The sequence below is a fragment of the Caenorhabditis elegans genome, chromosome I (assembly GCF_000002985.6).
Source record: "Caenorhabditis elegans chromosome I".
Taxonomy (NCBI): domain Eukaryota; kingdom Metazoa; phylum Nematoda; class Chromadorea; order Rhabditida; family Rhabditidae; genus Caenorhabditis; species Caenorhabditis elegans.
Genome location: NC_003279.8, coordinates 9422075 through 9448995, shown reverse-complemented (window position 1 = coordinate 9448995; position 26921 = coordinate 9422075). Strand labels below are relative to the sequence as shown.

The 26921-nt window shown below is 36.4% G+C and overlaps 4 protein-coding genes and 9 non-coding genes across 15 annotated transcripts; 7 read left to right on the top strand and 6 right to left on the bottom strand.

Moving 5' to 3' along the window:
• Positions 1-326: 326 nt before the first annotated feature.
• Positions 327-454, bottom strand: F46A9.10. Its single transcript, NR_050386.1, has one exon. It is a non-coding gene; the product is annotated as an Unclassified non-coding RNA F46A9.10 (non-coding RNA).
• Positions 455-1574: 1120 nt separating this feature from the next.
• Positions 1575-1634, bottom strand: mir-2211. The gene has a single exon (NR_050383.1). It is a non-coding gene; the product is annotated as a pre-microRNA mir-2211 (primary transcript).
• A 3134-nt stretch (positions 1635-4768) lies between these two features.
• mec-8 (RRM domain-containing protein) lies at positions 4769-7986 on the top strand. Its single transcript, NM_060107.7, has 4 exons — positions 4769-5083; positions 5612-5959; positions 6717-7055; positions 7478-7986. The coding sequence occupies exons 1-3, from the start codon at positions 4801-4803 to the stop codon at positions 7022-7024; spliced, it is 939 nt and encodes a 312-aa protein (NP_492508.1). The 5' UTR covers positions 4769-4800; the 3' UTR covers positions 7025-7055; positions 7478-7986.
• Positions 6198-6312, top strand: F46A9.12. The gene has a single exon (NR_101603.1). It is a non-coding gene; the product is annotated as an Unclassified non-coding RNA F46A9.12 (non-coding RNA).
• On the bottom strand, positions 7967-13531 carry C17E4.10 (PRKC apoptosis WT1 regulator protein; the record flags this gene model as incomplete). Of its 2 annotated transcripts, NM_060106.7 has the most annotated exons (6): positions 7967-8377; positions 10140-10311; positions 10361-10494; positions 12018-12516; positions 12564-12748; positions 13424-13531. In NM_060106.7, 6 exons carry the CDS (start codon positions 13529-13531, stop codon positions 8231-8233), a joined length of 1245 nt encoding a protein of 414 aa, NP_492507.2. The 2 variants fall into 2 exon arrangements, with proteins under 2 accessions (NP_492507.2, NP_001129753.1); NM_001136281.4 differs by lacking the exons at positions 12018-12516; positions 12564-12748; positions 13424-13531 and having other exon boundaries at positions 8231-8377; positions 10361-10470.
• Positions 9298-9447, top strand: C17E4.14. Its single transcript, NR_050382.1, has one exon. It is a non-coding gene; the product is annotated as an Unclassified non-coding RNA C17E4.14 (non-coding RNA).
• A 137-nt stretch (positions 13532-13668) lies between the features above and the next one.
• On the top strand, positions 13669-13836 carry C17E4.17. The gene has a single exon (NR_050381.1). It is a non-coding gene; the product is annotated as an Unclassified non-coding RNA C17E4.17 (non-coding RNA).
• Positions 13837-15167: 1331 nt separating this feature from the next.
• On the bottom strand, positions 15168-17747 carry nkb-1 (Sodium/potassium-transporting ATPase subunit beta-1). Of its 2 annotated transcripts, none has more exons than NM_060105.8 (5): positions 17692-17747; positions 17489-17643; positions 17094-17420; positions 16723-17025; positions 15168-16427 (listed from the first exon to the last, which is right to left on the bottom strand). In NM_060105.8, the coding sequence occupies exons 2-5, from the start codon at positions 17639-17641 to the stop codon at positions 16248-16250; spliced, it is 963 nt and encodes a 320-aa protein (NP_492506.1). In that variant the 5' UTR covers positions 17642-17643; positions 17692-17747; the 3' UTR covers positions 15168-16247. The 2 variants fall into 2 exon arrangements, 1 of the variants encoding a protein (NP_492506.1); NR_136361.1 differs by having other exon boundaries at positions 15185-16427.
• Positions 17233-17253, top strand: 21ur-14084. The gene has a single exon (NR_050380.1).
• Positions 17748-17875: 128 nt separating the features above from the next.
• vps-72 (Vacuolar protein sorting-associated protein 72 homolog) lies at positions 17876-26440 on the bottom strand. The gene is made up of 7 exons (NM_060104.6): positions 26330-26440; positions 26121-26280; positions 25954-26076; positions 25584-25906; positions 25314-25443; positions 19036-19203; positions 17876-18580 (listed from the first exon to the last, which is right to left on the bottom strand). Exons 1-7 carry the CDS (start codon positions 26428-26430, stop codon positions 18410-18412), a joined length of 1176 nt encoding a protein of 391 aa, NP_492505.1. The 5' UTR covers positions 26431-26440; the 3' UTR covers positions 17876-18409.
• Positions 20586-20679, bottom strand: C17E4.18. The gene has a single exon (NR_050378.1). It is a non-coding gene; the product is annotated as an Unclassified non-coding RNA C17E4.18 (non-coding RNA).
• C17E4.16 lies at positions 20586-20679 on the top strand. The gene has a single exon (NR_050379.1). It is a non-coding gene; the product is annotated as an Unclassified non-coding RNA C17E4.16 (non-coding RNA).
• C17E4.15 lies at positions 23763-23963 on the top strand. Its single transcript, NR_050377.1, has one exon. It is a non-coding gene; the product is annotated as an Unclassified non-coding RNA C17E4.15 (non-coding RNA).
• Positions 26441-26921: the final 481 nt, after the last annotated feature.

Sequence of the window (26921 nt, the reverse complement as noted above, 5' to 3'; positions counted from 1 at the left end):
TAGATTACAAACTATTTGAGGCATAAAATTAAATCCCTTTTTGCCTAAGATGGATCAATTACTGTATCAAAAGACCATCCGACTATAAGAAAATTGCCTCCTAGTTTGCATAAACTGTTGTTGCATTTTGGTTTGAAGGCCCTTCATCCCCTTTTTATATTATTCCGGGATCCCGCGCAAAGAAGGGAGTGGTCGGCTGTAGATCAAACATCTCCGAACTATGTGTGAATCTAATAGGTTTATGGGTTTTGATCACGCGTCTGTGCAACAAAAATGTTTTACGCATTTTTGAAAGTGCAGCTACGGTGATGAAAATTGGTTACAAATTTGAAAGTTCCGCAACAGAGATTTGTTTTGTTGGAACATGATGGCTGAAATCTAACACTTTAATAAGGTCCATGGATGCAATGAAAACGCTCAACACTCCCCGTCGCCCTTGGAGAGCGGGTGATAGAATATTCTCAAAATTTTCAACACAGGAACTGTCACAAGGTTTTTATGTACATCTCGTTAAATTAGTTTGTTGATGCTTCTGTGCTAACACCGTAAATCCCGAAGCCCTCGTGATATCTCCTTCCGATTGTCATGAATCTAAATCATCTTGCCCTTTCTCTCTTTCAACATCATCTTCATAATTCGACACTACCTATGCGTGTGTTCAAAAGAAACATACAAATAGACACATAAAACCGGGCGGCCTTCTTCTTATTCTCATTCTCATTGCCGACGCCACACTCGAGAAATACCACCGGTGTAGGCATTCTTCACGCATAACTAAAGTGATGGAGGCGCCAGAGTGCGCGTGTAGGTACTGTCGGATCCTAGAAGGGCGGTGCCTGTAGTGTGAGATAGTGAGAGAACAAGAGAAGTAAGACTGTCTCAGCCTGTGTATGATTTGGTAAGAAATGTGCGCTCACGTAATGTGTACCTTTGAGAGATGAATGTGAACAAGTATTGCCCCCTTCGTATTTCCGGTCTTTCGGTATTGTTGTAACTTATAGTTCTCATTTGTGTATGTATGTGTGTCTTTTTTAAATGACCACAACTTTCAAAGAACTTATATAAGTATATTCATTTCATGTGATCTGAAATTTTTAGACAATATGTCTTATTCTAAAACTAATTTACCAAGCAAGTTTTTTTTTTTAATTATCATTTTGAACTTCTCTCGTTTCATTGTAAATAAATGAGTTTCCATAATATAATTGTATTTCTCAGAGGAGATATTTGGAAAAGTTTCACTGGGAGATTTGATTATTTTATAACTATAGGACACTTCAAGCTGAACTTGAAGCTTCTCTTCGAAATATTTAAGTTATGCTCGAGCATGTGGCGGTGCAAAAGTACCCAAATCATAATTTAAGAGCTACCTGAATAATTATTTCTGTCCATACTAGGAGGACCAGACTCACCTGCGCGACTGTACTATTCGATATTATCATACATCCATAATATATCGGATGCATATCTTCTCGTCGTCGTCTCATTTTCTACGAATGGCAGAACAACCTTGGACCGATACAGTCTTCATGTCCTTTTCCACCGTCTTTGGCCCCCCGCGCAACTATGACTCTTTTCTCCTCTAAATTCTACCTGACGGGACGGGACGTCGTCAGATGGAGAATAGATGGAGGCGGAGAGACCGAGACATACATTTAGCCCAACCCGCCCCAGGTTCCCTCATCATCATTCTACTCGACAATCCTCTCCTCGTATTCATCTCTCTGTCTCTCTCTCTTTACCTCTATCGCATTACCTGGTTTTTTTGTATTGACCGGATTATGGATGATCATTTAAAAAATGAACGTTCAGCCTACTTTGTTTTTATTATTTAAAAAAAAATCGGTGTCCAGATGAAGTTGAAATCTCAAATTCCAAATCCCTTTGTTATCGTCATGAACATTCATTCTAGAGTCGGACTGTATTTTCAAAAATTTGATATTTTTAACCTTTTCCTTTAGTTCCGCATTGAGTTTAAATTTACAAAATATTACAGAAATTCTTCAAGTTTATAAGATCACTTTCCGCGACTAGAATAATCCTAATTGCTAAAATTTGTTTTACCAAAAGTTATTCAATAAACAAAACATTTTTTATTTCTCGCTCTCTACAGCTTTTTATTTATTAATCAATACTATGAACCGAAGTATAAAATGTTATGATTACTATTCTCTTTTCCTGAAATTGTTCCTGTAGTTGTTTGCATTTGCCAAACGCGTTCTTTCTTGCAATTGATTTATTGTATTGTATTGTCGTCTCCAGCCATACAAACATGACAAGTCCATACACATTCCCATAGATTCAATTCGCAACAAAAGGGAAGATCGTTGTGGTGGTGGTAGTGGTAATTGTAACGACAGAAGACATTGTCTAATTAGTTCCAGTCAACTGAACCAAAAAAGGACGGTAGCACTTTTTTTGCGGTGATTTGGATTTCTTTTTTTGCATTGGTTTTGATGTTATAAGTGTATGTACAAATAGTTTAGTTCTTAGTTCAACTAGTATTCAATTTGAACATTTTACTAAATTTGAAATTGCCAAGTTTGTATTTTAACCAATTATACTCAAAATTCCCTTTCAAACTTACCAAATTCGACAAATCACTCCAAAAATTAATTTTCTATATCCTTTTTTATCCTCTAGAAATGATACTCAACTTTTCAAAACTCAAAAACGTTTTCCTTGGTCATTATTCCTATATGAAACTCTTTAATGACTAAAACTGAATGACGTACCCACTTAAAATTCAATGAAGCAATTAATTGAATTTCTCCTTCTTTGTGAAAGTATATACAATTAATTTTGTAAACAGAAAACTTTTAGAATTTAAATACCATGTGCAAAAACTTTGAAATTTTCTTATCAGCAATCTCTATCGCAAAAAAATATTCTCACTTTTAAAACAAACATTGATAAGTTTATGCTTTTTGAATACTTTCTATAGTTTTCATCAGCTATAAAGTTCCATTATGCAAAAGGAAAAAAAGCTCAAATTTCGAAAGGCAAAAAACTAGGGAAATGTAATTCCTTACTCCTTCTGCTCCTCTTCTCATTTTCTCTCGCGTCTCTCTCACTCTATTTATGACATTTGCCACCCCTCTCCTGGGTTCTCCGGAGCACGGCGATGCTCCGTGTGCTCTTTTTTTATTTCCTCTCAACTGGCCTAGAATAATTTCTAGGCCATAGGTGAGAGTTTAAAGGTAGTACACGCATAAGCTAAAAACCCATCAATGAAGCAAAAAAGCTTCTAGTTTCTGACTGCCAAATTCTTGTTCCTCTATCTATATACCTCCCTCTCCCAGTTTGTATTTCTCATACGAAGGTCACTTTTAATTTTCTCTTTTTTCCCCATTTTCCCATCACTTTACCCCACCAACAGGTGGCATCTTTTCTCCTTTTTTCACATTTTCTCATTATCATTATCTTGTCAATAAGTTCCCCCATCCATTTTTTTTTTCTTTCAAATAATGCTTTTCTTATCAGTGTCCCATCCCCCAATCATTCCACCCCCAGTACCCTCCTTGTCTAGTTGTTTTTTCCTTCCTATTAAGGGAGTGTTGGTGGTCGTGTCATCTTGTCTTGTATCGAGGGAAAATACTTTTTGTCAGTAGTTATTTGTTTGTGAGTGTGTAATTTTGAAATGAACTGCGAACGGTTTCTCTAGTTCAATATTTTTTGTAATCACGCTATTTAAATTAATAACTATTGGTTTTATGGCAAAGTGATTCAATTTTTAAAATTTTCAGAAAATTTCTTGTACTTTAAGTGGCTTGAAAGCTCAACTGTATGGTTATGCTCTGTTAAAATTAAAATAAAAATGCAAAGAAACTGTAAGATCCTTTGGCCTATTTCGTTATTCCAAAAAGGCTTCATGGTACGGCAATTCAAATTGACAAACCGTTTCCCTTCTTTTGTTTAACTCTTTGTGAAGAGTTTCTATTAATTTTAATTACATTGTTCTTTCCAACTTGTATGCATGCGACAGTAGCCCTATTTTTTCCGAGCAGTTTCATCTCATTATCGTCTGGTAGTAAAGGATATGTTTCACACCCCCTTACTGATTTTCATCAACATATTTTGCTTTCTACTTCTTTGAAAACTAACTAGGCGTTAAAGCAAGGCCCAAAATTATATAGCTGGTAGGATGGTTAAGAGGCGATTGAGAAAAACCCATCACGTCTCAACCTGCTAGAATATCTAGAATTTACCCAAAAGCTCAAAAGCTCAGATCACGATTTTTTACATATTAAAAATTTCTTAAAATATTGTATTTTATAAACCAAATCCACTCTCCTATATATTTTCTAATCCTATAATAAGCTTCCCTTGTAACAGCCTGGTTTAATGATTAATTATGACGAAATACATGTATAAGGAGAATGTCATGTCCCATCTCAATCTCCTTTTGGTTCTCCCGCCAACCCGATTGGCTCCTTGTAGTTGGCTCTCGGCACACGACGTCTTGGTTGCTAGGCACCATTTCTCTACTTTCTCTCTTATTTCCTACCTTCCCTACATCTTCCGCTCAATTTATGTGCCTCCTCCGACACAACATTCGACATCGCCTCTTCGCTCCTCCCATCTTTTTGCCTTTTTTCCATCGTTTTTCATAGTCATCCATCCATCCCATCATCATGACGACGGACGATGATTCTCGTGTATATGACTCCACTTCTTTAGCACCTCCTTCCTTTTTAAATGTATTCCTATTTCTTTGTCGCCCCTTTTCACAAGTTTCCCCACCATTTCCAATCACATTTTGTTGCAGCCATAACGATTGAAAACAGCCGCAAACGGAAGATGGACGGCCCGAAGCCGAACCTGGCGTCGGCCGCTTCGATGGAGTCGTTGAACAGTGTTTCTTCTGAAGCAACGAATCCATCACAGGTCCGCACCTTGTTTGTTTCGGGTCTTCCAATGGATGCTAAGCCGCGTGAGCTTTATCTTCTGTTCCGTGGATGTCGTGGTTATGAGGGAGCTCTTTTGAAAATGACATCGAAGAATGGAAAACCAACGTCTCCAGTCGGATTTGTCACCTTTCTTTCGCAACAAGATGCGCAGGACGCCAGAAAAATGTTGCAAGGTAAATTTGTTTTCTTTACGTGTTGTCGAAAAATGTTCGATATACATACATTTCAGCAGTTTCTGCCATCTTTCTAGCTCAAATCTCCAACTTTCGTGTAACAAAATTAACGTTCAGCAGAGACTTGCGCTAGAATTTGCGCTTTTTTTCGAATTGGCATTGCTCCCATGTTACTAGAATTTGGCAGCTTATATCTCGTTTAACTTTGAGTTAATCAAAAATGCATTGGCATTGTGATTGAGAAGTTGTTGATATTTCAAAAAAACCAATCTAAATAAGATTAGTGAGAATATGACACAAATTCCTCTAATTGTAAGGTGCCTTTTTTGTTTTGAAATATTTATTTGTAAGATTCTAGCTAGATTTTCACCTGTTTCCTTTCCAGGTAGACCTGTTGACAGCTTTCCAACCAAAAGATTTCACACCACAGTAGGCATTTCTTGTCATTTTCTTTTTTGCCAATTAAAAAACCAATCAACATTGTTCCCACACACACACATACGACAACGAAATTCTTCAAATTTTCAGGTGTCCGATTCGATCCGGAATGTGCACAGGTACTTCGACTAGAACTTGCAAAATCGAACACAAAAGTAGCTCGACCTAAACAATCTCCACCACCACCACAACATGCGGCACTATCAGCCGCTGCAGCCGGAGTCCCGCAGTTTTTGGCACCAATGCAACACGATCTTCTACTAGATCCTCAATCAGCAGCTCTTTTCAATGAGCAACAACTATTGGCTCTTTCACTTCCACATTTACATGCTGCACAGGCACTTCAAGCAGCCTATATGCCAGCTTCTGCTCTACAACAATACAGTCAGAATCAATTGTTTGCAGCTGCTCAAATGCACCCAGCAGCCGCTGCAGCAGGTAAGAAATACTAATCACATTTTCTGGAAATTCCAGAAAATAATTTATAATTATTTTATTTCCCACAAGTCTCCCACAAACTAATTCCTTAATACACAATTAGTGATCACGATGGTTAAACTATAGCCACCGCACAATCACTATGTTCCACACATTCACAACTATCAAATCACTGTGTACACGCTATCCACTCACTGAAACTCTCACCATCACACATCACACTATTCTGAACTGTCTCGTAGTCCTTCTGTATCCCATTAGTTTCAAAATAGAGTCTCTCAGCTAACGGGGTTACTGTATGTTTGAGAAAAAAAACTTACTGTCATATGTCGGGATTTTGTTTTAAATATCACCAAATAATTCCAAAATATTTCTTAAAAACTTCTTAGAAAAAAATAGGAAAAGTTCAAGAAAATTCGATATGGAAAATTTAACCGCGTAGAAGGAAATTCGTTTTATAACCATTAAACTCATTTGAGAAATATTAAAGAAAAGTTGTGACGATATTTTTTCCGGAATTCATATCTCTACGGCTTTATTTTTTAAAATAAGCTCTTCCAATTTATGGCTGCCGGTTTACCTCAAAGTTTCTCCAGCTTAACCAAATAGTTTTGTATTCTTTATTTATTTTAGTAATTTGGAGCAATCTAGAACATAATCCTCGCAACTTCAACCCCGTTAGCTGTTTCTCTCTTTTTAAAAATTTCCAGACCTCCTATGACATAGCTATTTAAATTAGAGCCAAGAGAATTTTCAGCCAGCCTCCAACATTCTCAACAAGCATCTCAAGCTTCCACCTCTGCGTGCTCCACTCTTTTCGTCGCCAATCTATCGGCTGAAGTGAATGAAGATACTCTTCGGGGTGTATTCAAAGCATTCTCTGGTTTCACACGTCTACGACTGCACAACAAGAATGGATCATGTGTGGCGTTTGTTGAATATTCGGATCTTCAGAAAGCAACTCAAGCGATGATATCACTACAAGGATTCCAGATAACAGCCAACGATCGAGGTGGTCTTCGTATTGAATATGCTCGGAACAAGATGGCTGATGTGAATGGATAAGAAGAGAAGCAAGAATTCTTTGCAGTTTTGTGTATGTTGTATATCTCTTTTGAACAACCATTTCCTTTTTCTCTCTTTATCTTTTTTAGCACCCAAACTTGTAAAATTCATCCCCCTCACACACTTGCTATGTATCCTTGTGTATGTGACACTTAACACGTACGCGCACACCTAACAGGTATCCTTCTAGATTACTGTAGTTATCATCACACAGAGAAAGGGATTAGCTCAAACACTGTGATAATGAGTTTTTAAAACGAGTAACCCAACTGTGATGCCAAAACAGAAATGTGATAATTCAACGCCTGCATAATTAAATTATAAAATGCTTGACAAAAATAATAATAACTATTAATAATAATAATAATACCCGAAAGCCTTTCAACTGCCCCTCCGACAATCCACTCTCATTTTAAAATCAAACGGGTCAGAGACAAATCCTTACAATTTCAGTTTGGGAAGCGCACCACCATCACCAAATGCACAATCATCACTCAGCAACTACTACTTCTACTTCTTCTTCTTCTTCCTGTGCACAACCACCACCACCTCCACCAACGTACACCCGCTCTCATTACACTTAGTGCATTTTCGTCCTTTTTTCATTTTACTCTCCCAAAAAATCACCAAAAATCCTTTCGGATCTCTTTTTATTCGCATTTTATTTTCCTTTCTCTTAATTTTTACAAAATTCGAAGTGTTTGTAAGCACCCTACAGGAACTTCTATTGTCTTGACCGTAGAGCTCCTTTGCATCATATCTTTTCTATTTCTGATTTACTCTCTGTAAATATATATCACGAGAGCTTATCCACCTGTCTGTCTGTCCGAACCTGAAATTTTCTGTGATTTGTTCTAATTTTTCATAAGATCCTTTTTCCCCTTTTACCACCAATCATCATGCATTCCAGTCTCTCTTCTGTTGTAATTTGAAAAAGCTTTTGTAATAAATTTATACACTTTATTGGTTGGTTTCGTTGTGAATTGTTGTGATTTCAATAAGCCGTAAGCAAGTGAGAAAAAAGCGAGTTGGTGAATGGAATGAAGTAGGAAGTTTTGGAATTTGGAAAGCTCGGGAAATATGTTACAGATTTCAAAGAAAATATGCAATAATGGCAAAATGTGATAAAACAAAGACTTGATTGAGAGATTACAACAATCATAGGAATCATGGGATGACAAAAGCACCTATATGAATGAATAATTATTATGATGTGGATGTTGTAGTAGATCTTGATGTATTTGGAGCATCTGACTGAGATGTTGATGTCTCTATTTCCTGTAGCGTCTTCTGCAAAAATTCGATCCGTTTGTCCTTCCAGTCGACCTCGAACCGAAGGCTGTCAATGTCACGCTGTAAAAATCAACTTTTAAAAACTGGCGGTGCGAGTCGGCGCGCAAGAAGGAAGTGTCCAAGTATGTATATATGCAAATAATCCTCGATCCCCCTCCACCACCACACACTCCGGAAATGCATTGAGAGTGTTGAGAAGGTCTTATTTGTGTGCATGACTTTGGATGGAGAATCGAGGAGAAGGTGGCAGCAGTCAAGGGATGTTGAGGTCTTTTTCGTTTCAATGAACCATACCATAATCGGACAGGAAGTTTCGTGTCAACGATATTTCAAGAAAAAAGGAAACTACTAGTGTGATGATTCCGGGGATTTTTTTTTTGAGGAACTAATGCATTCATTTTTTTTTCAAAATTTTCTTTCTAAAATGGTTCGGTAATTAGGAAATTAGGTAGACGGAACTTTTGGGATTGAACAAAAACTATCAAATGATTAAATTTTTTAAGCCACTGAAATGTATATTACTATGTTCCACATTCTACATAGATGCCACTTCAAAATACTTGGTTACTGTAGCTCAAACTTGACATGTCTGTGTTATTAACCTAGTTGGCGCCGTCCTTCGAAGACATGAACATGAAAGTTGTGTAATAAACCAAAAATTATCCACTCTTTTTCTCTCTTTCCTTTCCTTCTTGATTTACAATAAAAACTACTACGCTCTCTCGACATATTTGTGAATTGTTGAGCATAAAGGAATCGAAAATCGCCGAGTATTGTCCGTGTATTCAATTGACACGGGTGGAACAGAGAAGGAGTCTGAGTGAGTGATTGAAAGAGAAGAAAGATCATTAGGTACCAAGTACCTTGTGCTCATACGATTGACATTGTTGGCTCATCCACTTCACGCAATACTAGAAAGAGACGGAGAACACGGGTTACACACGGACATTCCCCAATTTTGACAATCATACAGATTTTGTAGAAAGAAATTTCGAAATCAGGGGTTTGATTTGAAATAGAAGAATAGTAGTGAAACTTCCAACACGACCATGTGTCGATTTACGCAGCTTGTGTACTACTCGAGGAGAAGTGTGAGAAGTACACGAGCTGCGTAAATCGACACAGAGCCGGGTTGGAGCTTTCACGGTCATTCTTTTTTTCATGGGGTCTTAAAGCCCATAATATTACCCAGACGAGAAATTTTGCGCTAAAGATACGGTATCGAATCGACAAATTTTTTTTCAAATGCATAAAGGTGTACACCTTTAAAGGGTACTGTAACTTCAAGCTTTTGTTGCTGCCTAATTTTCATTAATTTTTCAATGTTTCTAAATTACAGTACCTTTTAAAGACGCACACCTTTTTTGTAATCAACCGTATTTTTAGCTTAAAAATCGAAAAATATCGCGTCTGGATAAGATGTATACTTCTAGGAAAAAACAAAGATTTCCATGATCTATCTCGTTAACCAATTTTGAAAAAGCGCACTTGAAATACTTTCCCGTTGAATACTTAAAGCTTTCAAAAAAACTGACGTTCCGTTCGTTTTTCAAACATTTTCCTCTCATCTTTACCCTCTTTTACTATTTTTCTAGGTCATCCGAGGTGTAATTAGACGGCAGTCAAAGAGGTATTTCTGTTTGTATGTGCGTGCAAACTTATATTGCCACCTATTGTAAATCCTCTACTTCTTCCGAAGTTTTTTGTCCCCCTTTCCCTGCCTACCACCTATTTTCAATTGTTCAGGTCACGGGCCACTTTAGCCCAACAATATGAGTAACTGACAGAGAAAAGTGAGTTCAAAGGGGCCAAGACCAAGTACCTGTTGAAATTCACAAATCTTCTCGAGACGAGAACAACGAACGTCGGTTTTTCGAAGTTGTTTTTGAAGTTGAAGAAGGGATTGTTGAAGAACACCTTCTTCGCCTGATGACGTGGCAGGCGTGGCATCTTCTGATTGATTTTCGTAATCGTCTTCAGGATTCATAGAAAACCTATAATATACAAGATTTCTTTCATAAACATTTTTTAGAATCGGCTCACTCTGCTCTTCGAGGTGTTGAACAATCGGCCTCAAGCTCATAATGAAGTGGGAGACTTGTCGGTTTCTCCAGTTGCTCCTTATTTGATTTAGCATTCCAGCCGAAAACCATCGGATTGTCGGAAACTGCAGCGATCTGAAAGTTAAATAATTTGAAATGTAGCATATTTCAAGTAGTTCATGAAAAAACCCGTTTATTTTTGAAAAATTATACTGACCAAAAATTTAGTGTAAAAAATGAACTGAAAAATTCCAGATGGAAATTTCTCAAATTTTTAAATTAGCCTATTCAAAGTATTTACCTCAAAAATATGTCTTGTTTCAAAGTCTTATTATTAGAGAAACACACTTCCTTCACTTTTGAGAAACCTGACAAAACTAAAAATGTGTAACTCTATAGAGAAAGCTCAACGTACTACTATAGACTTCTCCTTCTTTTTACGGACCACACATAAACGCACCATTGGACGATTTAATTGGCTTTGGGGTCACTTTTCAACGCAAAAAACTGGAAGTGAGCAAAAGGGAAGAAATTGTGAGAATGTCCAGTGAAATCCGGAGAAATCACGAGATTCGGGGCACGAGATAAACTCACAAGAGGCGAGAGGATGGAGAAGAAGCTCAGCTGTATATGGGGTCCCATCTATCATGTGTTTTACTCTTCCCCCTCTTGTCATACAATAAAACAGAAACAAAGAGAAGAAACTAAGAGAAACTATGAAATAGCTGTTGTTGGTAGAAGAGGACTTCTGTGTGAAGTGTGAGGATTTTAAGTTTTTGAGAGAAATATTTTTTGTTGATGTTTGAAGTGTTATTTGAAAAGACATGTTTATGAAAATAAACATTTTTTGAAAGTAAAAACTTTTTTATGAGGAATGGGTTTTCAGAAGACACATAAACAAAGATCTACTTGAATCTTAACTAACTAAGGAATCCCTCGCTAAATTATAGAATTAGTTATATGATTTCAGAAAGCTAATTTAATGATAAATTACCAATTCAAATTGAGACAAAACTATTTTTGACTGAATGATATTTTCATTAGAAAAACGTTTTTTTTTGCAAATTTCAACACAAAAGATAAGGTAACCGATTTTGACACGATGCGCCTTGAAAGGCTACTGTAATTTCAACCTCTTTTTGCTGCGGGACTTTCATTGAATTTGTACTTTTTAGTTCAAAAAAAAATCCTGTGTATTTAAAAACTCAAAATCGTGAAAAATATGAATAATCTATACATACTTAACAACTCCGATAATTTGAAATTACAGTACTCTTTAAAGGCACACACCCTTTTGTAGTTAACAAAAAATTGTCGTGATTTTTTTTGTTGCAAGAATTTTGTTTAAAAAATAGTTTGAAACCGTCGTCGTCTCGAAGCAAATGCTCGAAAAAGAAGGATTTTATATCAAATTTCAGATGGAATTCAGATGGGAAATGAGATGCCTGAAGTAGAAATTCGAACCCAATCTTATGCATTTTCTTCTCCGCGACTTCAAGATTCAATTTTTAATTTTTTTTTGTTGAATTTTTTATTGCTAAAGTTTAAGAAAAGAGGAGTTGAGTTGATTTTTTAAAAATTATTTTTTCCTCGAAGTATATATTTAGTATATATATAATATTCAAATTTGAATATTTTCTGAAAATAAATTAGCTCACCTGTCTTCGAACATCATCATAAACATCTTTTTCATCCATTTCCTCATTTTCTGTCTCTGTTTCAGTTTCAGTCTCTTCATCGTCAGTTTCTTCTACAGTAACCCGCTCAAGAACTGCTTTCCGTGGTTCTCCAAATGATTCTGTCATTTTTCGAATCTCTTCAGCTTCAATTTCTTGTTCCGGTGATTTATTGTAATTTGTTTCTTCTTTTTCATCAAATGATGTTGTCAATTCTGGAGCACTTTCCACCATACGAATGAAATCAGGAGATTCGTTTTTATTTTCCTTGTGTTCTTCAACAGTTTCTACATTCGGTTTATCAATGATTTTTTCTTCTTTCAATACTTCTTCTTCTTTTTCATAATCAAATTCTTCCCGAATCGTCGTATCAGCTTCTGTATCATCATCTTCCTCAATTCTCCGATTCTCTTTCTCCTCTGAGCTTCGATCTTCAAAATCTGCGAATGTACGTCGCGGTGAAAGCAGTGGCGCAGATTTACTGAAACTCATAAAATATTCAAGAGAAAAAAAGAAGAATTGACTCACATTTCCAGATCATCGAGCAATTGTTCTTCGTCTTCTGGTGTAGCAATTGGAGCTCCAAACTCTCGGAACATGATTTGATCTACATTTCCATTGATTCTCATTGGAACAGAGACTGGTGTAGATGGAACTGATGATTGTGACGTGGCAGCAGATGTTGGTAGACTACGGTAGTCTGGACGAGTTACCTGAATAGAAAAACTGATTTGAAATTTTTTTTATAAAAAAAAAACGAGGTTTTTAAAAATCATGTTTCGAAACTAATTTCAAAATAAACTTATTTAAGTCATAAAAGGAAGAGAACATTTAGATTTTCCGAATTTTTTCGGTTTTTAAGCCAACAATTTGGGAATTGTTAAATTTACGAAAAATGTCAACTTTTTGGGTAATTTCGAGTATTGACGTAGGTTCGAAAACTCGATTTTTTAAATAAAAACATTTGAAACACTATTTTTTTAAAAATTGTAAGAACCTTTTTGATCGACTTCTAAAATTATGATAGGTAAAAACTCAATTTTATCACTTTTGACTCTAAATGAAATTTTTTTTTTCGAAAAGTTTTAATATGATACTTGGAGATTTTCCTTAAAAAATAGACACTTCATAATTTTCTCATATCTGATTTTTTTGAAATTACCATCAAATTATTAATTGGGTGAGAAAAGCATTAGAAAAATATCAAATATCTTTTAAAAATCCTAAATTACGATTTTTTTGTTTCCTATTTTTATTAAAGTTAATATAGTTGAATGTATTTGAACTTGAAATACTTCTTCTGAGATAAACAAATTTATTTTTTATAAATTTTTTCGATAAGGAATCCATCTCTATCTTTGTAACTTTTATCAAATTTGGCTATTTACCTGATTCAGAAATGCAAATTTCCTTTCATTGATATTTGCTTTTCCACGTGTTCCATTAATTGGATCAGCCGATGAAGAATCCCCACGTGCTTCACGCAACGCAGTCATCTCCGTCGGAAGTTCCGAAGATGTTGGGAACTTCGTGTGACCCAATGACGACGGCACGATTTTCTGAAACAAAAAAAATTGAAAAGGCGAAAAACTGGCGGTGGCTTCTGGCTCCAAAGGTGAGACAAAAGAGCAGCGGCGGGCTAACACCGGACGGACAAACGGACGGAAAGAGAGTGAGGAAGGAAACAAGGGGGGAATTGGTAGAACAATGTGAGATGGAAAATAGTGTCGAAAAATAGGAGACGCATAGAAGACGAGTCATGTGTGAGTGACTGAGTCATAAGATATTTATATATTGGACATCAATTCTACCAGGACCGTGTCAAAGAATCTCCTAATCTAATTTTTTTTCGATAAATTTATGAGAAATAATATTTAAAAAACAGCTGTATACTCAAAAAATTATCACCCAGACGCGAAATTTTGTGATCTCTAAATGACTCTGAATGACTCTAAAGTAAAAGTGAACAAATTATTTAAAATTAGTTTTTTTTTAAACTGGAATTCAAGCTACCTCGCCAAAATATTAATTATATCATGGGAATAATATGTGAGACATGATAACCGAGATTAAACGGGGAAATAATCGAGATTAATGTTATAATGAATATCTTCTCGTGATCACACCCAGAATGATGAACCTAATTAAAACTGAGCGTAATTTGGAGAAAAGTGGGAGCGAACGCCCGAGTAACTGAATGAACACTCAACTTTTTTCCACAGAATTACTGAATATATTAGTATAATTTTATCGATGTTAACAAGAAAAAATACCACTGCAAAAATTTGCAATGCTTCAAAAGCAATAACCTGTACATAAGACCGTTATAATTTCCCTTTCAATGATATTCTTCTCGAGGCAATGTCTGAAGTATATACTTTATGTACATTGTGAACGAACAGGTTGGATGAATAAACCTGAAAGACACGAATAGACCCAAATACTAAATAATAATGAAGTTAAGTGGTAGTAAATATTTTCAGGAAATTTTCATCGAAATTTTGTGCTCGTTTTTGAAGGATGAGTTGGTTCTACGTTTACTGTTTTATAGACATAAAATGTGCTCACAATCAGATGAACGAATATCGTAAGGAAAATTTTCAGATTGTTTTTAACGGCGGATCAAATTTCGAAAAAATTGCATGATACTGATGTGATACTATTTTTCGCTAAATTTTGCGATTTTTAAGATAAAATTGGTTGCCAGGTCTCGACACGATCGACATCTTTCAAATATTGGACGCGGAAAAACCATGCACCTTTAAAGAGTACAGTATCGCCTTTCTGCTCGTTTTACTACACATTTTCTTCGATTTTTCATTATTTTACTTCTCGCTTTCTCTTATTTTTAAAGGAAAACACTTGAAAACAGAAAAAAAAAACTATTAAAATCGTGGAGAGAAACGCGAGAAAATCGAACTACAGTACTCATTAACGGCGCACAACCCTTTTCGCGACCTTCATTTCCAAAATATTTCAGTCGTGCCGAGACCTGGGACCGTATTTCACATCAAAACTTTCATGCCAGCAAATGTTAGCCACATTACGTAGGAAGCAATGAAAGTAATTTGGACCGAGATATTCGTTAATGAGTCATCCACATTCTATGTTCCTTTTCGAACACATTTCATTGACGTTTTAAGATTTATTTTATTCGAAGACACAAAAATCGGGGTGAGTGGGGGATGGGAACGAAAAAAAATGCGATAAAAATCGAGTTGGGTGGGGGAAAGTGGCGATGGTGATGGGGGTACTGGTTTTTGACAATTTAGGTAGATGACAAAAATCGAAGAGAAAATAGGAAATTTGAAAGCAATATGCGAGGGATAAGAAAAAGAAAATGTTCATAAATCATTCGAATGATTTGTTTTATCCTAGAAAGAATGGGAAGAGGGGATGGAAATCTTTTTTCAGCGGGGAAGAGAGAAGAGGAGATAATATGATGGTGGGAAAGAATTCTCGAGAAAAATTCGAGAAGAGCCCACAGTAAAACGCATGTTTCAAAAGGAAAAATGCTGAAAACTGATACTGTGAGCATTGAAGTTAAACTTTAAAATTTGGCAAATGGAATAATGATTTTTTTCAAAATCTTTTGAAAAATATTTAATATTCCATGTGGCAAAAATTAAAGTTTGAACTGAACAAAAATGGAAATAAAACAATTAAAAAATTATAAGGGATAATATAAAACGATCGTGGAGAGAGGCGTGGTCTCCGAAAAATGGATACCAATCTCCACGCCAATCTCATCCACACCGAAAACCTATGCAATGGGAAACAAAGAAAGTAAGACAAAATGAGAAGAGACCTGCCTCGTCGGAGAGAAGAAGAAATTCGCTGAGCAGCTGAAAAGAGTGCTCAACGAAAAGACAGTGGAACTAAGTTGAAAAGGAAATTGTGATTATTAAGCAAAAATTGATTGCAAATTTCACATATTATTATCAAATCATATCCTTAAGGCGATTATAGTACTAGATTATTTCTGAATATAAAAACATGATTCAATACTAAAAGAACTGAGGATGTAAAGAAAAACAAAAAATGAGCATTCCTGCAAAAATTAAAGATTTAAAATTGAAGCTGTTGCTGAGGGGTGTTGGTTTCAGATATCGTTCAAACTACAGTAGCTAATAACTTCTACGAGATAATTGGAAAGTAATTGAGATAGATGCACTTAGATCCTAGCGATTGTACACTGCTCTGACAATAACTCTACAACTCTTTCTTCTCTTCAACTGGCTTGTCTTCAACCATCACTTCAAAGTACACCATTCCGAGTCGAGAGGAGATGTCGTGTTCGATGTTGAGAGCATATGCACGGCATTCAACAATCACCAGCTTATTTCGTGGAATTGTGTCGAATTTGACCATTGCGATTGGTTGTTGGTATCCCTGAAATATCAAAATTATCATCGGAAATGACAATTATTATGTTTAAAATTTGGTTTTTTATTTGAAACCTTTTGCTGCGCGAAATCGGAAAAAAAATCATAACATTGTTTTTGGAACATTTAATAAAAGGTTTTCTTTTCAAAGCTAAAAATTAACATGCAACTTTATTTTTCATCTAACAATGTTTTCATTTTCTAAATTTTTTCGGTACTTTCTGGCTTCCCTTTTGTGAAACTAAAGAAGAAACAGTTTATATTTAAAAAATAAAAATATTTCCAATGAAAACTGAACAAACCTTGGTGAAAACGTATGGATAATAGCGTCCGTCAATTCCATTTGATGGCATGTAGGTAACTTTTCCAATGTGTTCCTGATCGACATTTGTAGCTCCTCGGCAATTTATAGCAATCGATCCAGCCTTGTAACGGTCTTTTACTTCTTCTGGCACGGAATTCTCTTGATAATCAGTTGGACGCCATCCGATGAGACGATTCAAAGAAATAATGACGCATGGCTTTCCAGACTTGTATCCGAAATCGGATTTCTCACTACAACCTTTATCGAAAACTGAGAGATCGAAACGGCAAGGAAGAGCATCCTGAAAAATCAATCATAGAATTGAATAATACTCAGAGTGAAACGAAAGTCAAAAAATTTGAAACTTACTGGATTTTTCTCAAGATCATCATTGCTATCTCCGGCTCCACACTCACGAGTCTCAGTGGCATTTGAATCGTATTTCGTCAAATACGTCTTCATCTGTTCCAAATATGCTTTGTATGATTTTTGATCACGGAGATTGTATTTTATCAGTGTCGAATCTGGCCGTTCCTTCAACCATGGCTGATATCCGACTCCTGGATTCACTCCAATGATGGTTCCTTTTCCATAGAATCTTGGTACTTTTGGATCAAGTGTCTTCATGAAGATGGTCAAGCATGTCAACCAGAAGGCGGCCAAGAATGCGTAGAAGATGATGTAGAAGACGATGATCTGAAATTTCAAAAATAGTTTAAAAAATATTTTTTGAGTAAATTAAATTTAGAGTTTGAAAATATTACCTGGAACCAAGACTTTCCGGTTCTACCCATAACGGTTCCATTTTTCTTGTTGTAGAGAAATTCTCTGAACGTTTCCGGCACATCATCACGGGCCGGTCCAGTGGTTTCCACCCCGTTCATAAGGGTGGCATTCTCGTCGACCTTTTTCTCCATTTCTTATAATGATTAGATTAGTGATAATTATTCTCGTACAATATACTTACTGATGATTCGGTTCGAGTTCGGAAGACACACTCGACAGCAGCGCCCAGTAACAGAACTGCAAATATGTGGTTAAAAGTGGAATATTAAATTATCAGAGAAAAGATAAGAAAATTGCAATGTTGCAGATATTGTCACGGTTGAGTTCACATAACCGATTTAAGAATCAAAAGTATCATAAGTAATCAAAAAAAATTGATTTTTTAAAAAATAGTAATCATATAAAACAAAAAGCTCAACAGCCTCTTCAACTGAGAAAAAATCGTGTAGGTTGGATAAAAAGTGAGGGTTATCAGATCAGGGCGGAGACGAGAGGAAGAGGGGGAAGTTTGCAAGAGATCTACAAATAAAATGGAGCCACACTACTGTCTCGGCGGGCAGTGCTGATGGTATATGCTGCGCCGAGGATGGAAGGAGGGCAAATTTTAGACGAATTTCGAAGCGACGCGGCGGTGATGTTGGTGGTGGTGGCGGCGGCGGCAGTGGAGAAAAATGAAAGAAGATGCAGACATAGAGAGGAGAGAAAATAAAAAGAGAGGACGACAAGTAAATGAAAAAAGGAAAAGGAGACAGAGATAGAGAAATGAGCTGCCAAGTGGGATGAGCAGCGAGAGACGAAGAAGCTAAAGAAGACGGCCGGGAGAGGAGCCGATATGTACAAGAACAAACAATGCGGATGAAAAGAAAAAGAAGAAGACGGGCGCTTCGAACTTCTTTCATTCAATGTGTTGTTGTCTTCGGAGCAGAAGACGTTGATGTTGCCATAACCGTTAGACCGGCTGAAGAAGCAACAAGTGGTCCAGATGTGATCGGTCCAGTTGTCAATAAGGGAACTCTTGGAGAAATCTGTGGAGATGGTAGAGCCTTCAGGCTTTTCAGGTAGGTCGTCACCTGTAAAAGATATAGATATAGTCATGGTTGTGGAGCATGTTTCTCAGCTTTTAATCATGACAGAAGTTTATTTTTAGATGAAATCTAGAATTTCAAGAGAACCGTTGAGCGAAAGGCTGATAAGCAAATTCGTGAAGCGTTCCGAATGTGGAATATTCAATTTTTAAATAGGAAACTTCATATTTACAATGAGGGGCTCTCGCCTGTCCTTTCGAATGAAACGATTAAAATCATAAAAACCATGGCTGGGAAAATTGATCGTGTACAGTATAACAATTGTACAGTGAAAAAATGGATAGACATCTTACACAATTTTAATGATCATTTGATCTCGTTTTTTTTTTAATTCAGGTGTGATTTTTATGATAGACATCGAGAACAAGTAAATACGATTTTTGGTTTTTTTGATTGCGAGAAAATTATAGAAATTTTTAATTTTTTGAAAGTTTACTTACCTCATCATTTCCACGAATACTTCGAAGATGTTTGTGATATCTATCCCGAATCACTTTGAATGCATATGCCGTTGAATATGGTAGTCGTGTCACTGGATCGAGATATCGAGCTGGACGTCCGGTTACTGCACACAAATTTCGTTCTCGTGGACGCTCGCATTTGAAAGTCTGAAAATGAAATATATAGTGTATTGTTTTCTAGCAAATAGAGAATATAATTTAAAAAATTTCCAATAAATCCAGAGGTGCGCGAGTTGACACTCATTTCAAAATGAATAAATTATATGAGAGACCAGGTGATAACGAAAAGAGGGTGTTTGCTAGAGTGTCTGTCCATCTGTTTCCCAGCGTCGTTTGATATTGGTGGCGAGCAGTGGTCAGCGGCTGGAGTAAAGAGCACGGAGGTTGAGGGTGCAAAGGGAAAATAGAGGGTGTCTGGGGAGCCCCGAGATAGATGCAAAACCATCCAATGGCGACAGAGAGAGAGAAGAGTTTGACAGAGATAGAAACAGCACTCAACTACTGATACATTTTAAAGTAAGTGATTCAGTTGGGAAAGAAGAATTGAAATGGGAAACTATTTTGGAAAATGGTTGTTTACTTATTGTTTCTGAACATTAAAACTTGAGCTCAAATTCAATTCCAATTTGTCACAAGAATATGTAGATCAAAAACCGTAGACCAAACAGTCAAGGGAATACATTTTTAAATATCAAGCGACCCGGAAGATGATGCTGATCGTACAGGAGAAGCCGACGACGACAAAAAAATGTTGAGAATGCCACCTTTTACACTAAAATATTGATAGAGAACACAAAAATGTGCGAGCTGGGGGAAAAGTAAATGGAAGAAGGCTTTAGATTCACAGTGAAAACAAAACTATCAACTGAAACTATTTTTCTGAGATTCAAGGGGAATGCAATCAATTGATTTAATGGAGTTGAGGCACCGGAAACAGGAATATAAAATCAAAACACGACCGAGAATGTGAATGGTCGTAGAATAAGAAAGAAATCACTGATCGGTTATAGAAACCTGACACGAAACAATGACGACAATTATGGCAGAAGTGAAATGAATTTTACGGTTCGAATGATAACGATGATAACGATGCACACATGCAAACATGGGCGATCATAATAAACGTCAATAGTGAAAGGAGTGATAATTAAAGCAAAAGAGCTGTTTTAAAATTTAAAACTATTCACACATAAAACCTTATGTTGTTTATTTTTCTAGGTTCTGATTGGTTATAATCTAACCAACAGAAAATAAATAAGTGCTAATAACTTTTGTCACATTCTACCAATAAGATTAATATAATGTGAAAAATGGAAACCTCAGACTATCATCTATTTACTTGGTGAGAACTGAGATAGTAAAAAAAGAAAAACAATATGAGCTTTAGAAGTTATGTAGGGAATTATTTTCAAACATTTAGATAAAAATCTAGAACTGAAATGATATACCAAATCAAATTTGAACTCAATGAAATCAGACAAGATTATGGAGACCCAGGCACGTTAAGAAATAAGAGCTCGCCAGCGGCATCTACATAGCTTCCGCACATTTTGATTTGTGGACAAGTGACGTCAGTGCGGGACATTGCATTGATCTTTCGAAAAAACAAATATACAGAAAAAGGGGCGGAGATGAGAGAGTGCGAACATTGAATAACGCAGAAGCAACCTCGACAGTATGAGGAGAAATTAGCCCAGCGGAAACATGATGATTGGTACAAATAATTTCGAGAGATGATGAGTAGTGCACCGGAAGCAAGAGAACAAATCATTATGACGTCAGAACTAAAAATAGATTTCATGTTTCTGATTTATCAATAGATTTCTCAGAGACGCATTGATATCACCTATAACAACGAATTAATTCATGACGGCATCTAAACAAAACACTTTCAAGGGGAATAACTTAAATGTGATACATTTTATTAAATTTTGAATAATTTTATGCTCCTTTTAGCTGCTCACATCTTCCATATGAAAAAAGCTATTAGTCAGGTACTTATTTGATCAACTAAATAATTTTGTTTGCATTAGTTCTGAAAATCATTTTAGTAGGGATTCTCAGTAAAAACAACTTATTATAACTTTGAATACTACTTTCTGTGGCCGGAAACATTAGAAAAAGCAGAATGAGCAGACCGCCCGTCTAATATCTAATTTGATAAAAAGCTAGAGATAACATGCCAGAAGAAAGAAGGAATGGGGTGAGAGAGTCTGCGGTGACACGAGAATGAGAAAGAGACTGATAATCAACAAACAAATTAGCCATTAAAGTGCAATTGAAAGATTTTTAATAAACTTCCCAAACATGGAATTGGCAGGGAACAGTTCGATAAGGAATTTTCAGAATTTAAAGTATAGAATTTTTGATTTTCTTGGCAGTCTTTTTCTAAATTTTCCTAGATCTTCTAGAAAAGTCAAAAAAAAATTTTTCTCAAGAATGCCTAAATACCTTGAAACTTCGATCCGATTCATGAAAATGTGCAGGTGGTGCTTAAGTTTGTAAAATTGTTGAAAGAATAGAACAAATGACTTCCAGCCAGTCAGATGTTAAATATTAAATTTTAATAGTCTTGGTTTTTGATGAAATAAAATTTAATGATGCTAATATTTCCAATGAAACAAAAAAAATAGTTCCCATCACAAATTGTTCGCTCTAATATTACCTTCACAATTTGGAAAAATGAGGCAAAAAAAGAATACAGGGTAGCAGCGGATGGCGGAAATGGAAACCAACCAAAAACACAAGTTGAGAAGAGAACAAGAGAAATACAATGGTAAACAGTGGAGAACGAGACAAGTCCTTCTCAAAAAACATGAAATTGGACGACTGAAAGCGAAAGTTTTTGAGGTCCGAGTGGGTAGTCTGGTCTACGGGTAAAATTTCAAATCTATTGAATCGGAAGAATTGCAATGATTTTTGGTATTTTTGGTGAAACAGAGACAACAAAGATTAATTTTATCTGAGCATGAAAATTAATTCCATATGGTCATTGCTGTGGGGGAGAAAGAGATAGATGAAAAAATCAGGGAAATTGTGTGACCTTTAACCTCACACACATTCTTAACAACGATTGAGCATTTGCTTTTAAAAACCTCCGTGAAACGAAGACAATGGTTTTTTTTTCAAAACCGAACTACTTCCAAACTACACATGGCTTAACGGGGGAAAACGAGGGTGAGAACCACCATTTTGAAAAGTCGAGCAACATCTCTGGGTGAAAGAAAAGCACACGGGACGGCAAAATGGTCAAACACGTGAAATTCGAGAAGTAACGACCCGCAGTCAGTCAGTTACACACACACACACGGGCGGTGTGCGCTTCTTCAGCTTCTGCAGTATTCATTTTATTCTAACAATTGGTGTGCAACACTAACCAAAAGTAAACGAAGTCGGAATTTAAAAAAAAAGGAATAATACAATACCACTTCGTAATGAATTTTGGGAGAAGCGAGAGGGTGATGAGCAGAAAAAAAAGTCAAAGTAGACGGAGTTGTATGTGTGTCAATGCATTTTTTAACTCGAGGATGGCTTGGGGGTTGTGAAGAAAAAAACGAAGTAGAAGCAATGAAAAAGGAAAAAGAAGGCGGCGGAGGACTAGAAAAAGAAGAAAGGGGAGGAGGACTAGGCGACAAGATGGAAAAAGCGAAGAAAAAGAAGATGAAGTCGTGTTGTGGGAGCATTGGGCTTTCTCTCTCTCTTTACATACGAGTGGTCTCTCTCACTCCAAAATATACACTTTGTTCCCTCTACTCCCAGTTTGACAACTTTCACGCCGCCTTCGCCCCAAAAAGGTTGCAGCTGAGATGATTCAAAGAAAAAGAGAAACATTTCTTTTTTTTTTGCAGGTTTCACATTAGTCAATATTCACAAATTATTCTTAAAATTAGAAAGTTTGATGATAGTAGTTTTTCAGATTTAGAGGGAAACTGTATTGTTTCAAGCAAATAAATAGGGTTAATTATGGGGGTTTTAAAACATTAATTTATAGAACACCTCTGGAGAATGCTTTACAAGCATACTGTAGACAGGTGATATTATGATCATTGTAAAAAAATACTTAATTTTTTGTTTTGATACAGCCCCACAGGAATTTCATTTAAATCAGTTAAAAAATAACGATATGTGCTCCGGAAAATTTCAGACGATTGTGGTGAACGAACCAAGATAGTTTAATAAAAAGTGAACCGGAATTTTTTAAACCATAGGTTAATTGTAAAGAAACGGTGAATATAGTCAAGCAAGCATAACAAACTACCGGCGTGGACCTCCCGAATACACTAATCGCCTCTCGCAACAGCAGTAACAATAGCAAACATTGTCAGCTAACTGTAGTCAACCATCTTTTATTACGACCAATGGTTATTAACACTTTAGGCTGCAACGGGGAGTGTTTTTTTTTAAATCAAAATTTGTGATTTTCTTTGAAAAAATCATCCTGGTGCTTAAAAACCAATAAAACTGATTTTTGTTGTTTTACATTGAAAAAATTTTTAATGAAGATATTTCAACATTTTGTCGGATAGTGTTTTTTTGCGACTAAAAGTCCATTTCACAAAAAAAAACACCAACGCCGACTTTTGACCGAGTACTTCACGCGTTTCAGCATTTAAAAGTCCTCTTTAAGTGGAATATGTTTGTGAAAACCGAGCAGAGGTGAAGGCGTTTCTAACGGCTTCCTGTCGCGCAGAATTTCACAACTCTTTAATATAAGTTCGCTTCAATGAATTCATGCAAAAAGAACCCTTCTGCTGATGACGTCACAAGAGCGGAAATCGCTTGGATCCTTCAAATTGTCTAGAGACACAGACAAATAACGAAAGGGGGAGCCTGAGGTGAGCAGAAGCGGGTGGATGATTTTTGAAAAGCGTCACTTCAACGAATCAATTACGAAATTCCATTTTTAAAGCTCTCATATTGGAATGTATATGAAGAAGGTTGTTCTGGAGGAAATGGGATGAGAGAACTCTTGTAGACTCTCCATTTAGTCGTGTAAGGAATTGAGAAGAAACGCAGATAACGGAAGATTATAGAGAGGAAGTGCAAAATGCCGCGGTGAAAGTGGCAGAGACATTGGACCCAGACTAGGCGACGATGATGGCAGCGGCGGCGAGAGTAGGCATTCAGGGGAAAGACGAGAAACAGGAGAAAGAGGTCCGCGGATAATAGACAGAGCACGGCCTGCTTGGAGGGCAGAGCATTTCGTTTAGAAAAAAGAAGGAAAAGAAGAAGAAGAAGCAGCAGCAGAACAACCAGTGGCATAACACACACACAGCCAACCCCAACTGCCTACTACTATTGGTGAAAGCAGTAAGGGGAGAGCACCAGCAGCTCCCGACTTCGTTGTGTGCGCGGCGCCGTGCTCCAGGAGCCATAGTCGAGAGACGTTGACTGGTAGAGTTGTCGTCGTTGACTAGCATCTTCTCTCTTCTTCTTCTTCACTGTGTGACACAACCAACCCAAAACTCGTGGAACATATTGGTTGGAATTTCGTCTTCTTTTTTTGGCAATGAAAAAAGTTAGCTTCTTTTTCGTTTTTCCTAAAGCGAGTACTCTCTGCCAAAATGAGATGCAATTTTGACGAGGCTAGTGGCGAGTGAAAAAGTTGGGACAGAGAAGATGCATCCAAAGAAAAAAATAATGCCATAGAATCAGATAAACATACGAAGCGCAGTATCTACTTGCCACTGAACATTTCAAAAATATTGTCATAAGAAATTTGAAAAGGGAGGTTATTTAGAAATAATCTCAATGATAAATACTATTTTAAAGTCTAAATTTTTTAAGAACTTCCAAAATGTTGAGAAGTGGCGAAAATGGAGAGAAATACTCAAGGACATACACAACAGAGCCCTTCTGCCAGCAATGGTGCGGCCGTCGATTATCCGACGAAATCCTTGGAAAACGGGCGTTTTCCGCCTCTTCTTTTACCCCCGTTTTCCTTTTGGTTCCGTTTTTGCTTTTGCTCTTCAAAGACGAAGCAGCGCATCAATAAAATATGCCTTGTCATTGGAAAGGGAATGAACGAAGAGGAAAACGAGGCGGCTCGAGGCAAGAAGACTAATGGCTCCGTGCTGCTATAGCAACCCAATGATGATGATTGTTGACTATGAAGGTGGTCGTTTCGGAAAGTACAAGCCATTATTTCTATGGGATTGCATTCATTTAAATGGTTGTGAGAGAAGGGATCTGGACATAAGAACTTCAAATTTACATTCAATAGAGAAAATAATTTTCAAAAAATAAAATAAACTAACCTTTATTTCAGACAGAGTAATAGTAGTTCCACTTTCAGTCATTTTTATCTGCTCTCTTGGTCCAGGAGGAAATACACGAACTGTGTTCTTTTCACGTTTTCTTTTCCGCTCCAACTCGAAAGCCTCATATCTGAAAAAAAAAAACTCGATTTTTTAAAAGTACCAGCAGCTTTATAGTTTAATTTTTCAATTAAGTTTCGAATCATTAGTTTTTTTTAAACGTTTCTTCAAAAACAGTTTTTTCGGATTTCAAATTCTACACCAACTTACTTTTTCAGTGATTCTATGTTCATTTTTTCAGTTTTCTCGGCTTCCTTCAACATTGCCGCTTGTGTTTTATCGTCAACTGAATTTGCTGCAACAATGTTTCCAGCTAATCTTGCCATAGCCCATTTCTTGTTCTTAGCTAGAATATCATCCGCGGTCATTCCTCTTTTTGGTTCATTGAATTTCCTTTTTTTCCTTCTTGGACGACCATCTTCTTCACCACCACTGGCAGGCTCATCTTCTTCTTCGGGCTTATCAAAATCAGAATCAACCTCATCGTCATCCGAATGCACAGGCGACTTGAATTCTTTATCAACCTCGTTATTCTTAAAATTTTAATATGAATTTCTGATAAAACATTAAATTTGTTTACCTCTTCAAAGCCACCATATGCAGTTTTATAAAACTCGTCTTCGTGATCTGCAGATGCCAAAAGCGCTGCCATTTTATTACCAGCAGTTGCTCTCCGGGCACGCTCTGTCACATTTAACACAATCTGAATTCATAGATAGTCTTTTATCGTTTTAAAATAAATATTACAGGTTCCGCATCTTCATCGCTGCTTGTATCGTCATTTTCTTCTTGCTCGTCACTTGCATTACTCGTTTCGTCTTCACTTTCTTCATTTATTTGAGGATCTGAAGCTTTAGACGTTTCACCCTCCTCTTCATTATGATGACTTCCGTCTCTTGACTTGCTGCTGTAAATCAGTAGATAATTATTATGAGTAAAACTGAATATGTACAAACCTTCGTGTACTGGATTCGTTTGAATGTTCGTCATTGGAGCTTCCTTCTCGACTTTCTTTCTTATTTTTTACCGCTCGTGAACTTCTCCGTCTTGGCGCCATTATTTAACTTCTAAAAACAAAAAGTCGCCGACGCAATTAAAATTTTATCATTTTTATCTACCAAAAAATTAAAAATATACGGATAAAACGTTTGAAGCTCAAAAATAAATGACTGGAGGGAATAATTTCTTTTAAAAACTGCGGTAAAGTTGATTAGTGCAAACGCGCTCTAATCAAGACAGAATGCGGTCTCGCGGCGACATATGTCTGCGTCTCTTCACACACCTTCACTGTCTTCGATATTCATAGTCGTTTTCAGCGTTTCCTTCGGTTGGATCTCTTTTCCATTTAAAGTTATTAAATTGTTTAATTTTTTTGTAAATTCCTTTTCCCCATTGTTTATTCTATAAACTCAATGTTTAATCCAATATAATTAATCTTAATATCGGTAGTATTATATTTATTTGAATTTCGAAAAAGTGTGGTTATTTTTTTTGTTATTCTTGAACTCAACTTACGAAAATATTCGAATAGATTCTCAAAGTTTCAAA

Excerpts from the sequence above, each read along its gene's own strand:
- mec-8 (NM_060107.7), top strand. The coding sequence starts at position 4,801 with ATGGACGGCCCGAAGCCGAACCTGGCGTCGGCCGCTTCGATGGAGTCG. Across the intron at positions 5,084-5,611 it reads CGCCAGAAAAATGTTGCAAG|GTGTCCGATTCGATCCGGAA; the intron begins GTAAATTTGTTT and ends TCAAATTTTCAG. Across the intron at positions 5,960-6,716 it reads CCCAGCAGCCGCTGCAGCAG|CCAGCCTCCAACATTCTCAA; the intron begins GTAAGAAATACT and ends GAGAATTTTCAG.
- nkb-1 (NM_060105.8), bottom strand. The coding sequence starts at position 17,641 with ATGGAGAAAAAGGTCGACGAGAATGCCACCCTTATGAACGGGGTGGAA. Across the intron at positions 17,421-17,488 it reads CCGGAAAGTCTTGGTTCCAG|ATCATCGTCTTCTACATCAT; the intron begins GTAATATTTTCA and ends TTGAAATTTCAG. Across the intron at positions 16,428-16,722 it reads ATCCATACGTTTTCACCAAG|GGATACCAACAACCAATCGC; the intron begins GTTTGTTCAGTT and ends TTGATATTTCAG.
- vps-72 (NM_060104.6), bottom strand. The coding sequence starts at position 26,430 with ATGGCGCCAAGACGGAGAAGTTCACGAGCGGTAAAAAATAAGAAAGAA. Across the intron at positions 26,077-26,120 it reads GCGATGAAGATGCGGAACCT|ATTGTGTTAAATGTGACAGA; the intron begins GTAATATTTATT and ends CTATGAATTCAG. Across the intron at positions 18,581-19,035 it reads GTATTCGTGGAAATGATGAG|GTGACGACCTACCTGAAAAG; the intron begins GTAAGTAAACTT and ends TATCTTTTACAG.